Genomic DNA, 13,609 nt, shown 5'->3' on the forward strand with positions numbered 1-13,609 from the left:
CTCCTCTCCTCTCCTCTCCTCTCCTCTCCTCTCCTCTCCTCCTCTTCTCTCCTCCTCTCCCTCTCTAGAAGTTTGCTTTCTATGGTTCCCTGGAGGAAGAAGCTGTGCCTGCATTAAGAAGCACCACAGATGCTGTGGTGTTTGTCCAAGATTGCTCTTCCCATGATGTAGTGTTGTTTCCTTACCCATTAGATTGTAGGAAACCAACTCTGATTCCATTTGTAGCACTGCAAATACACACACACAGGTTTATATAGGACAAACCCCCAGAGCACATTTTCCCAGGTGAGTTTCTCTGACAGCTAAATAGGCACGAATGTTTTGTGTCTTCCCATGCCTGGAGTGCTGCCGGTAAATATGATTCTGTGTCTCTTTGCCTTTTAAAATCTTTAAGATAATTGTTGAAAGTAAGACCTATTTCCTACCTGTGTTTTTTTTTTTCCAAGCAAGTGAGATGTTCAATCAAATAATGGAAAGTCAGAGGAACTCTGCCAGGAAACTGCCAGCCAAAGAAAAGAGTTTCCTTCTGAGATTTTCATTTCACCTGCCTGTTATGCTAATGTCATGCAAGGCATTATGGTAGATTTTCTACCAGATGCAGAATTCATGATCCATGGTTACTGCAGTTAAACCCAAAGACGGATACTAGCCAAAAGTAAAGGACAGACATAGGCAGCTGGCGGCTTGCTCCTGCCAATCCTTTTATAAGTTCCTCTCCTCGTGGCATACCTACCACTTCTGTGCTCTCAGTACAAGGCAGTGCTTCGCTGAAGGTCTGTACACAGTCAAATTCAAATTGAGTTACAACATTTTGCAGAGTTGATTCATTAAGGGCTTTTTACTAGCCTTTGGGTAAATCATTGTGCAGAATTTCTGTTTATCTACATATTTTCTTGAATATTAAGCTACCTCCCTAAATTTGGTGTTTTCTTAAAAAAAAAAAAAAGGCAGTTGTTTAATGTCTGAGCAAGGTGTGATGGCACACACCTTTAATCTTAGCATTCGGTAGGCAGAAGTGGGTCTGTCTTCTATTCTGCAAGTTCTAGGACAGCCAGGGTTGTATAGACAGACTCTGGATCAAAAAGTTGAAACTAAAACCAGATAGTTTGATTAAAGTGAGTAAAGATCTTAAGAGATGAGCCAGGGAGATAACTTAGTTGTTACAGTGTTCGCTATGCAATTTTCTTGAAAGCTTAGATTTGTATTTTTAGTGCCCATATAAAAGCAGGGCAGTATGGGTCACAGACAGAGGCTTGCCAGCCAGCCTTAACCAATCAGAGACAGAATGATTGTCAGCCAACCAGCCTGGATTAATCTATGAGCTCCAGGTTCAATGATAGTTTTTTGTCAAACACTAATGGGGAGAGTGACAGGAAAAGACACTTGAAATCAGCCTCCAGCTTCTACATTCACCTACACATATGAATAAGTATACCTACATGCGTGTGTGTGTGCACACACAAGTTAACAAGCATATTTACCCCCTCCACAAAGAATATTAAGATTTTGACTTCTTAAACAAGAAATGCATACATGCACACCTATCTTCATGCAGACCAGTTAAGAATGAAGAAAGAAAAATCGGTGGATACCAATATGCAGGCTTATCTAATTCAGCTGGTTTATGCCATAGCATGCGGATGACAGTTCACTGTCCATGTTGGAGAGACCGTCCTCATTATATTCGCCCTTCAGCTTCCCAGCATGCTTTGCTTCAGTTGTCGTTCGTTTAATGATTTCCCCTGATGTCCTGCTCACTGTCCTTCTGTCCTTCCAGTTCAATGTGAGAAAATGGCAAAGTTTTCAGATAAATCTATTTTCAGATTTTTCCCGTGGGCATGGCGCTCTAACTTCTATTGGCTCCGTGTTCTCTTTGTGTCCAGCAGTGCACTCTACCTGTACTGTTCAGTGTCTCCCAAGGACCCAGGCCACTTCATACCAGTCCACCAAGGACTCAGGCCACTTCATACCAGTCCACAACACCAATTCAAACAGTGCCTGTGAGCACCATTAGAAATGCCCATAGCGTTTTTGTAGAGCACTTTTGCCCTCTGAGTGTAATGAAGTATTTCTTTTCCAGCTCATGCTGACTGACTCTTTACACTCAAGTCTTATGACTGTTCCCTCTATGTGTTTTTACCTTGCTATTCTGGCCTGAAGTTCTTTGTACTTCTGCTGAGACTCTTGTAATCAATACTAATTGCATGCAGAATCATTTAATGTTTTATGCAAATGTGAGCAAATGCTTGTTTTGCCTTGGATGGGAGACAGTACCTGAAAAATAAAATCAGGATGGATGAGAGGTTGGTGCGTTGACATCTGGGTTAGAATCCTGAGTTCTCTTTGTGAGAAGAGGGAAGCCCAGAGGGGTCACCTTTCTCTTCCTCATAGCTCAGTGTCTTTATTTAATTTCTGTTGCTTTGTTGGGACATTGTCTGCAAGTAGTTGCTTAATCATGTTACTTTAAGGACAATGATGATATGAATAAACTAACCCAAGCCCTTGATGGACCTAGTTTTGAACACAGACGTGGATAGGGCATGGTTTTTTGTCTAAAAAGGAGCTGGTTTTCTGCAGACATCTAACGGTTCTTCAGAATCACATAGTAAGGTATAGGTTTCCTTGCTTTAGGTGAAATAAGAGAACAGAAGTTACTCAGAAGATATATTTTTTTCCTACAGACAAAATGATTACTACCAAAGGAAAATGGAATTAAGGGAAAAAGCTTTTGAAGGAAATATATCTAAAAATATCTATCCCATCTCTTTAAAAAAATTGGCAGGAACACCTGGATTTTTCTGAGTGTAATTTTAGTTAGGTAAACATTGAAGATATATTTTTCTAAAAAAGGAAAGACTGCTTTTATGGAAAATGATGGTTGGCAGTTCTCTTCAGCAGTAGATTGCTTTTGCAAAAAAAAAAAAAAAAGATTTTTTTCTTGTATTATAGAATAAGAAAGTATGAATTCAGTCAGGGCCAGTGACACGCTTGGGCCAGGCTGGCAAAGGTGCCTTCTGCCAAGCTTGACGATGTGAGCTCTATCTCTAGTACCCATATGTTGAAAGGATAGAGTCCACATCTGAAAGTTGTCCTTTGACCTCTATGTGTGGAAGGTGTCCTGCATGCATGCACCAAAAATTTAGTAAATTAATAAAATAATAAGAATTCAAACAAACAGTAATGGTGATTGGCATCATTATTGCTTACCTGAAAACATTTAGCCACAATAGGCCTCTTTGTAGGATGCCCACTTAAGAACAGAGACAGATTGGCACTGTGGGTAGTTTTGCAATGCTTAAGTGTTTGCTTTAATGTGTGCACTGAACAAGCACATTAAAATATCATCTGGGGTTCACAGCTATGCGAGATGTGCCATATTAGGCTTTCAAAATTGGTGAGCTATCTTGAAAGTACGCAGAACTGTGTTTGGCAAATACCTAAACCAGATGACAGGCAGATAATGCTGACTTTTAGGGACTTTAAGGGATAAGGGTTATACCAATATCCTTGGTATAGTGAATGGTAACTCAAAGAAAACTATGACAAAATTCTGAGGAGACTTGGAGGCTATGATTTTATAGCTACATAAGCCATTATTATACAAGGGCAAAAATATAAGGATGTGCATTGCTCTAGCCAGAGAGCAACGGGACTGAATAAAACACATTATCTGAGGCCTTGCCTGAACATGCCTAGGTATACATAGGCATACACTTGCACACAGCAATGTATTCACCAAGTACATGTTTGGATCTGAATAACATCAGTAGCATCATTTCCCAGAAGAGGAACTGGTCATATATACCTATCATCAGCGGTGGTGTTGGTCAGACTTGCCTAGCACAGCAGTCTCTCAGAGAATTGGTGAAATCATCAGAATATCTTATGACTCAAAATTAGATTATAGAGAACATTTTAGAACACACTGTAGAAAACAGTCAGATGAGGGGGACGGCAATAAAAAGGATGTCCTCTGTCATTCTCTCCAGTTTCTAATTGCCCATGCTTTCATGAAGTTTAAAAATATCAACTATAAAATACAATTCTTACAGAGATGCTGACAGGGCTTAAATCCATGAGAGCTTAAGATCAAACATGAATTCATTCAACATTCACGGCTTTTTATTATACTTTGGGTCATAATTATCCTCTATGTTCTGTCTCCTGTGTTAAAGGCTCATGGCACCGTTGGGAGGTAGGTATTGGAATCTTTAAGAGGGGCAGAGGTAGGTGGATCTCTGAGTTTAAGGCCAACTTGGTCTACAGAGCAAGTTTCAGGGTAGCAAGGGCTACACAGAGAAACCCTGTCTCTAGCAGCAGCACCTGCGGTGGTGGCAACAACAACAACAAACCAAAATAAAACAAACAACAACAGAGAAATAAAACAAACAACAACAGAAAAATAAAAAAATAAGTTTGTCCTTAAGAGTTAAATTCTAAATGTTTATTCTAGTATAGTCAAAACTAAAAATGTTTCATTTCTTCATGAATGTTATTCTAGTTGAACATGAACTTATGATGGTATCTATGAAAACTGACCTCTAGTCTAGTTTAAGCTTGGCTTACAGTTTTGCAGACTTTAATCCCTAGCTGTTCTGCCCTCATAACTTTTGCACTTATGGGAAGGCAGTGGTACAGGGAAGAGGCAGCTAAGAATCAAAGAAGAGCAATGAGGGCCCTCATCCCTTTCTGTGGCCTAACTGCATCACTTAAGACCTCCTACTATGTCTCATCTTTCAAGGTTCCTACCACTTCAACAGTGTTAGTCTGGGAACTAAATATGCGGTATGGGCCTTTGAGGGAAGCATTCAGATCTAATGTAAAGAATGTATGCCCTATTAAGTGTGTCGAACCTGTGGCAGTGCCACATACATCCTCGGATAGCTGTGATTGTGGTCTAACATGTTTACAAATAACAATGTCATGCTTCAATGTTATAAGCTTGGACATCCCCTGCCTGTTAGGGCTGTATATAGTATTTCATTAATCTTTCTACCAACTGTACAACATAAATAAGTCATAGCATACAGGTGATTAACCAGAGTCAGTGACATGAAGGAATCTGTACAAGGTTGTGTAGCTATCAGGTGTAAGACCAGAGGTTTGACTTTAAGTGACTAAATTCCTGAGCTCAAGTTTACGTCACTCTGGTGCTGGATCTTGAATATTACTTTTTTCTTGGTCAAAAGAAGTGACATTAAGTTTCTGGGTTAATATCTACTTATCAGTGAGTGCAGAAACTTAGACTACCTAAGATACATTTTGAAAAGCACATGAAACTCAAGAAGAAGGAAGAACAAAGTGTGGATACTTCTATCCATCTTAGAAGTGGGGAACAAAACAACCATGGAGGGAGTTACAGAGACAAAGTTTGGAGCTGAGACGGAAGAAAGAACCATCCAGAGACTGCCCCACCCGGGGATCCATCCCATATACAACCACCAAACCCAGACACTATTGCATATGCCAGCAAGATTTAGCTGACAGGACCTTGATATAGCTATCTCTTGAGAGGCTATGCCAGTGCCTGGCAAATACAGAAGTGGATGCTCACAGTCATCTATTGGATGGAACACAGGACCCCTAATGAAGGAGCAGAAAGTACCCAAGGAGCTAAAGGGGTCTGCAGCCCTATAGGAGTAGCAAGGATATGAACTAGCCAATACACCCCAGAACTGTGTCTCTAGTTGCATATGTAGCAGAGGATGGCCTAGTTGGCCATCAATGGGATGAGAGCTCCCTTGGTCTTGCAAACTTTATATGCTCCAGTACAGGGGAACACCAGGGCCAAGCAGCAGGAATGGTTGGGTTGGGAAGCAGGGTGGGAAGAGGGTATAGGGGACTTTTGGGATAGTATTTGAAATATAAATGAAGAAAATATCTAATAAAAAAAGAAGTGACATTAAACAATGCTCTAGTCAACTTTACTACCTATTTATTTATTTATTTATTTATTAGTTCTTCCCACTATAACAAACCCCTAAAGTCTCTATAACTTTGTCACATATTCATAATCTAGCTGATGCTTCATTATTGGATCTCGTACCTTCTGTAGATTTCTATCTTATTTCAGGCTAACTACTGCAATACTACAATCCAGCACAATAGACTTTATAGCCAGTAAAGTAGTAATAATCTGTAGGGTCCAACCCCAGGAAGAAAACAAGAGCTCGTCCCTGGGTCAGTAGAAATACTATGCTGTCTTCTCCTTCCTGAAGCGTCAGAGATTCTGCTGGCCACATGTTTGCATGTGATTCTGTGGGAACTGTGGCTATCAAGGGTGGGGTCGCCTGAATTGGACGATCTGCTGTTAGCAGAAGCTGGAAATGCTTAGGACTTTGTGTGAGTCAGAGGGCTTTGAACTATGGACTTATTCTAACAGCTGCTTTTCATTAAAGCCGCCTGGCCTGCATGGATTCTGGCAGGTCAGCTGTTCAGAAAGCTCCCATTCTTTGGAAATGTGCAGACTTTCCCAAGCTTTTGCTCAGCATCTTGGATTTTGTTCTCATTTCCATTTTTCAGATTTATAATCGCTTGGATACAAATTGCTGCGGATTCAGACCTCGCAAGGAAGATGCCTGTATACAGAATGGACTGGGTCCAAACTGTGAGGACCAAAATTCTGTGACTTTAGCACACATTATCCAGAGGAAGAATGACCCAAGGCATTTGGTCTTCATAAACAATAAGGGCTTCTTTGATAGAAGCGAAGATAACTTAAACTTCAAGTTGTTAGAAGGCATCCGAGAGTAAGTGTTGTATTGATCGTGGAACTCCTATCTCACTCTCTAGACTGTTCTGGAATTCTCTGTGTAGCTCAGACTTTCCTGGAACTCACTATCATTCAAGCTGACCTCAAACTTATGGTTATCCTCCTGCTTCAACTTTCAGAGGGCTCAGATTACAGGAAGGAGCTGTTACATCCAAAATGAAGAGTACATTTTTTTTTAATGCAGTGACATCTTGGAAGATCACATGCTTGTTAACAAATAGTAATGTTCTGTGAAGACTCACACCTTATGTTAGATATACTTTTTTTTCCAAAGAAATTAAATATATAAATAGAGAGTCCCAAGAAGAAAAATAGCATTCCAAGAGCAGACAGTACATCCAGGAGCAGTCCACAACAAACACCTACACAGCTCTTTCCACAGTCTGCCTTCACTGCCAGGTTCAACTTTCACTGTGAAAACCCACATGGGTGAGGCTGGACACGTGCAGGGCTGTCAGGGGTAGGATAATCAGGTGGCAGAGGCTCTATTGTGAAAGCACAGGATTGGACATGGCAGGAACAATAGAGATGTCTAAATCTGTAATAAACTATTTGACATGTCAGTGGAATTAATAAGCATGGCAGGATGTCGGATTCATGGTTAACCCAAGTGACTGTTATGAATATGGTGGGAAAAGAGCTCTCTAAAAGGTAGGGCACCAGAGGACAGCTGGCCCTTTAAACTGGGTAGGAGGACTTTCAAGTACTCAGAAGTATTGTTGGCAGACAGACTGTGGTGCTGGAGACTGTGGTGCTGGATCTTGAAAACTACAGGAGGCTAGCAAAGAAGAGCTGTTCACTCAAGATTGGCCAAACACTCAGAGATGACCCGAACCATTTGGGAGACATTTGGTAGGACTTAGAATGGATACAGAGTAAAGAGGGAGGCAGGATGAATCTAAAGGAGATAGTGCTATACTGGAGAAGTAAGAACACAGTGGGTCTCGTGGCATACTCATGCATTTTGGGATAGCAGAGACTCATACTGATGGCTTCTGGTGGGGGAGCAGGGGGAAGGGTGTTGGGGAGCCAGGAGGGGCAGTGGGGAGAAAGACTCAGGTTTCTTTAAGGAACTGGCCGTGGGAAGTTTGATCACGCTCCAGTGAGTATGTGGGCAATATAAGTTGGATTTTTTTTTCTTTTGCTTTTTCCATTTTGGGGGAGGCGGGGAAGTCCACAAGGGTGGGAGGGCAGAGCTCTAAGGACTGGGAAGTAAGTGTGATCTGGGTACATGATGTGAAAATTCACAAAGAATCAATAAAAATATTATGTTGAAAAAAAAAAGTGCAGCAGGAGCTGGCTTGATCAGTCCCACCTCAGTTACAGAAGCCTTGAGTAAATCTCACAGCCAGTAGAGCCACCCTCATAACCCATGCTAGTTGAGAATACAGTTCCCCAAGGAGCTAGGTTCCATTGGAAGTTTAAGAGCCCACAAAATAGCCATAGCCACCCCCTAAGAGCTAAACACAGGGAAATAAGCCCAATATAACTGAAACTAATGGTAAAACTCAGCCCTTCCAAGCCTATGCCTACTGTTTTTTTCCTTTGTGTCAACTTGTGTTTGTGTCCTACAGCGATTACTCTTACTATCATGTGGCTCAGTGTGTTCCATATCCACATTTCAATCATTTCCCCTCAACCTTTGTACTTAGATAAAGTGGGTTTTGAGAGTGCCAAGAGAGTCCCCTCACCCTCCAACCCCACATCCTTCCCTTGTTGGTGTGCTTTACAGCTCTGTGAATTGAAGGCAGAATGCACTGGCAGATTCTCTCTTTTAAGTGCCTAAGCCAAGGAAAATTTATGCATAGGGAAATTGACATTCCTAAGACATCGTTTACTAAATTGATATTACGGGGACTTTTCTTTGCAGAATTGAGAGTGCTGAGGGCATACATCTATCTATCTTAAACATTCACAGAAATATGAATACTTTTATTTATTCTTTCAAAGAAGATTAAACCTTAACTGCATTATGGGGTATAATGCAGTTAAGGTTAAATCTTCTTTGAGTATATAATTCATACATTAATAAGCAAAAGTGAAGTCTTTGTTAGGCTCAGAGTCACACACTGACTATTTCTCTTAACCAATGCAATGTAAGAACCCATAGTAGAGTAATGGCTTGTTTTCTTCTATGAACAGGACTTCCAGTTACTGAAGAGACTGGAAGTTTTGATACTCTCATCTCATGTATTCTGCCTAAGCTAACTTGGTTGAAGGGCTATAAAAATAATAATTATGAATATTACTATATTATATAGTATAACATTAAGACGTAGCCCACAAGACTGCATAGTAAAAGTTTTTAGGGGACTCAGAGCACAAAATGCCTTATTTAATTCCACACTCCTGAGATTCACTCTGTCCAGCTCAGTAACCTTTGGTCTCTAGCATCACCACAGTTTTTGACCCTGGATCGCTAGTGTCTATGTGTCCTAAGTATTGTGCTCAAGTGTGTCTTTAAATAAGTGCATGTTCTTGCCCTGTAATTTTAAAGGTGCAACTAAATTCATTTGAAAGTTACTCTTGAACCCCAGAGATTATATGGTACGAGACTTCTGTGAGCTAGGGGAGGCCAAGCTGCAGGTGTTGCAGAATATAACCTATAACTTAGAGTAGACATTTTCTAAGACCTTATGGCACTATACATGCTAGACCCTGGCTCTAGTCTTCCTACATGAAAAAAAAAATAAAGCAAGTTCAGTGAACTCTCTTAATGATTCAGCCGTGTTCTTCTTAAGTGACCTCAGGGTGTCCAGTGAGATGTCATTGAATATCCTTGCTCTAAAAGTTTAATTTTGCTGAATTTGTTTGAAAACAATTGCCAGCTTTCTGTTTCTGTAAGTAATGTCTGAGGCGATTGTCTTACCAAGTGGGAAAATTTACTGTAGCTCACAGCTTTAGGAGTTTCAGGACATAGCCACCTGGCTCTGCTTCTTTGATCTTTTAGTGTTACTATAAACTGTGGTGGTACTAAATGCCACCATATTTCTATTAGCCATTTCTTTCCCCGTAACCAATGCAGTGTAAATGCCAATAGTAGGATAGTGGTCTGTTTTCCTTTATGAACAGGACTTTTATAACCAAGGATGGTGAGGTCCTTTTCACCGGTGATCAGGAGTTGAAAGAGAGAAAGAGGGAGGGGTGGAATCCTAGCATCTCTTTCAAGGCATGCCTCAATGACAGCATCTTCCACTATGCCTTGCCTCCTAAAAGGACCACCATACCCCAGTCAAAGTATCCCAAGGACTAAGTCTTTAATGCATGGACATTTGGGAGACATTCGAGATATAAGTTAGAGCATCATTTTAGACTCCACTCAGGAAAACACTGGCCTTGTGCTTATCCATTTGACATGTTTATTGTTGTCCTTACTTAGCTCATGTGGTGTTGGTGAGACGTGGGTGTAAACTCCCTGGTCCTCTGGGCCTTACAGCACCCCTCCCTCCTTTTCACTGTTTCCTAAGCCCCAGATGTGGGAGTTGTTTTGTAGATAAATCCATGAGGTCTCAATTCTACACCAAGAATTACAGGCAACTAAAAAATGCTGAGAGCTAGAAAAAGTCTTATCCAGGGAAGAGCACACCAACTGGCTATCTGATATCAAATTGTCAGCCCTAAAAGCATACATATAAGTAACAGTATAAAGACCAATATGTAGATCAGTATATAGAACTGTAGATAGATATATAAATATATATTTAAGAATATATATTCATGCAATAACAAATTTTTAAAAAGGCCATGAGTCAGAAAGATATCAAGGAGAGGGATATGGGAGAAAAGGGCAGCGAGAAATGATGATTATAATGTCAAACATAAAAGAAATAATTAAAAACTAAAATGAAATCCCCAAATAACAACCCCCCAACCTAAAACAAACACAAAGCAAAACACAATCACTCAAGTTCCAAAAGTATAATCTGAATCAGAGGGAATTCTTCCTCTAATTGAGTTTTCTTTTTAAATAATTTTTCTTTTGTTCTATCAGAAGTCTGTGGTCATTGCATTTTAAGCCTTAACTGCTGTTCAGGGAGGATACTTCACTGAAACCACACATATTTTGCTTCTTACTATTTTCTTTCATCAAACTTCACCTTGTTACTAATGAGAGTAGACAAAAGGCTTTCTGTAGCTTAAGATGATAGGAAATACATCTTCAGATCTAATGTGATCTTAATTCTATGCCTCTTTGACACTCTTTAATGACCTTTAAATAAGAAATTAGGATGTCGCGTTCTGAATGGAATAGATAATTTGGTTCATTTGAAATACATTTTTCTTGTATTTTATTTTCATGAGAAGTGTCTGCTTGTCAGTGACAAAAACATTTTGGTTTTCTAGGTCTCATTAGATAGTGTGATTTATGAGACTAAGGAAGGTAGAGAAACTGGGGGGAAGAAATAATATTTCCGAGCAATTGCTAAGAATGAAATATTGTGTTATTGTTTCAGGTTTCCTGAATCTGCAGTTTCTGTTTTGAAGAGCCAACACTTAAGGCAGAAGCTCCTTCAGTCCCTGTTCCTTGATCAGGTTTATTGGGAAAGTCAAGGAGGCAGACAAGGCATTGAGAAGCTTATCGACGTAATAGAGCGGAGAGCCAGAATCCTTATCACCTACATCAACGCACACGGGGTTAGAGTATTACCTATGAATGAATGACAAATGGCTTTCTGCCTCGAGGGCTATACATGTGTCACATTTGGTTTTTCTTAAATAAAAGGTATCAACCTTAAGTGTTTCTAGAAATGAGGCAGCACAGTTGAATACATGAAACTGACGCAGTTTATATCATTAACTGAGTTTAAAAAGTTTGTAGCATTTAGAGGTATGCAGATTGAAGAAGTTTCAGAATAACATATTGCTTGCAGAATGCCTGTTGATAGTTTTTCCTAAGACTCTGGTATGTTTGTCTCAGCAATGTTATTGTGTAATGACCCAAATGATTATTCCTACTGATGTTTAAACTATTTTTATGTCATTTGATGGAACAGTATAAACCAGAGACACTGGTTCTTCTAATAAATCATTCCCATGCCATTTGACTGATCTGACCAGCTGCTTGCAATGAGTTGATCGGCATTCTCTCGTTGCTGATGGTTACAACAGCTTTTCCAACACGATCCAGAGGCAATTCTACATCATGAAATTGAGGCGTCTGATCTGCAAATGCAGCAGTCTTGAAACACCTTCTAAGTAGACATGGTAGTAGATTTATTACAAACAACCAGTATATTTTCTAGAGTCTAAGATAATCAGCTACCTCTGAACAACAAAATTCTCCTATCCTTCCCTTTTTAAGAAATTTATTGACAGCATAGACATTTCCATATATGACAACTGATGTATATGTTCAATTTGCTGTCTTAATTTTGATCCAATTTGTGTCTTGTGGTTAGAAAACTAAAAAGTTATGAGGCATGTTGCTACCTGTTTGAAAATTTACTTGTAGAATCTCTTAATGTTCTTATTGATTGATTGATTGGCTTAAAAAAAAAAAGTTAAGGTTTCATATAGTCCAGGCTGGCTTTGAACTCCTTATGCATCAGAGGATGACCTTGGTCTTCTGATGCTCTGTCCCAAGCGCTGGGATTACAGACAGTATATGACACCATGCCCCACAGTGCTCGGATCAAACTTGGGTCTTCTGTCATGCTAGAGAGTCACTGTATGACTAAGCCCATAACCCCAGCCCACTTTTAATGAATAGTTAACAATTTGTCATTTTATAAAGGATATACTGTAATTTCTGAAGGTTTTTTTTTTAATCATAGAGGACTTCTGATTTAACTGATATTATCTAGGTACAGACGATAAGTTCAGATATTAAATATATTATGTAGATTAGTTCAATACAAGAAGTCTTAATGAAACCCAACACTCATGACTGTATCTTCTCACAAAGAACACATGGATAGAGAGCATATGGCAACTAATTAGGCAAAATTAAGTCTCAACTAATTCTTCCCCCAAATCCATCTACCAAATCTTTCATCAGCTTGGAGGAACTAAGGCACACGAAGTTCATGCTCCGAGTCTTTCTGTCCTGGGAGAATTTGCCAGGCCATCACTTATCCTTCTTAGATGGAGCCTTTGAATCTAGAGCAAATTCTGTCTCTCTTGCTTTCAGCTCTATGACCCCTTATTTGCAAGGCCATTGATTAGCCAGGTACAGTGATACAGACCTGAACTCTTAGCACCCAGGAAGCCGTGGAAGGTTTGCAAGGCTGAGGTCAGTCTGGTCTTAGGGATGTCCTGTCTGAAATGTGCCCCTCCCTTCATAAAACCTGATTTACTGACTTTTTCTTCTTTTAGAAACTTAAAAAAAAAAGTTACACATTTTTTTCATATTTCTCATCTCCTTGTTTTCAGTTTTGTTCTTAATGCACACGTTTTCCATCTTCTGATGAAGTATAACTTGATATTGATGTGAACTTTTAAAAACATAGCAATATAGGCTACATCATAGGAAAAAATACCTGTGTAGATTATAATTGATATAAACACACTAACTTGTCTAAATAGTAAGTCAAAGTGTTAAGTATAAGAGAAGACAGACGGGGCTGGAGAGATGGCTCAGCGGTTAAGAGCACTGACTGCTCTTCCGAAGGTCCTGAATTCAATTCCCAGCAACCACATGGTGGCTCACAACCATCCATAAATAGAACCAGCGCTCTCTTCTGGAGTGTCTGAAGACAGCTACAGTGTACTTACATATAATAAATAAATCTTTATTAAAAAGAAAAAAGAGAGAGAAGACAAACGAAGGGACGAGGCAGCCACTGATGCCTCTTGTTTCTGCTTTCCAAGGCTCATGACCAAGTACTGCATCTGCCA

The 13,609-nt window shown here is 39.8% G+C and overlaps 1 protein-coding gene across 1 annotated transcript in view; it reads left to right on the plus strand.

Moving 5' to 3' along the window:
- Positions 1–13,397, plus strand: part of Gask1b (golgi associated kinase 1B) — a 57,890-nt gene extending 44,493 nt beyond the window's left edge. The window contains exons 3-4 of the mRNA XM_021196626.2: positions 6,523–6,749; positions 11,227–13,397. Of these exons, the coding sequence (XP_021052285.1) occupies positions 6,523–6,749; positions 11,227–11,434 (435 nt within the window). The 3' untranslated portion in view covers positions 11,435–13,397. The remainder of the gene's footprint in view (positions 1–6,522; positions 6,750–11,226) is intronic.
- Positions 13,398–13,609: the final 212 nt, after the last annotated feature.

This window comes from Mus pahari, chromosome 4 (genome assembly GCF_900095145.1).
Source record: "Mus pahari chromosome 4, PAHARI_EIJ_v1.1, whole genome shotgun sequence".
In the NCBI taxonomy this organism is placed as follows: Eukaryota; Metazoa; Chordata; class Mammalia; order Rodentia; family Muridae; genus Mus; species Mus pahari.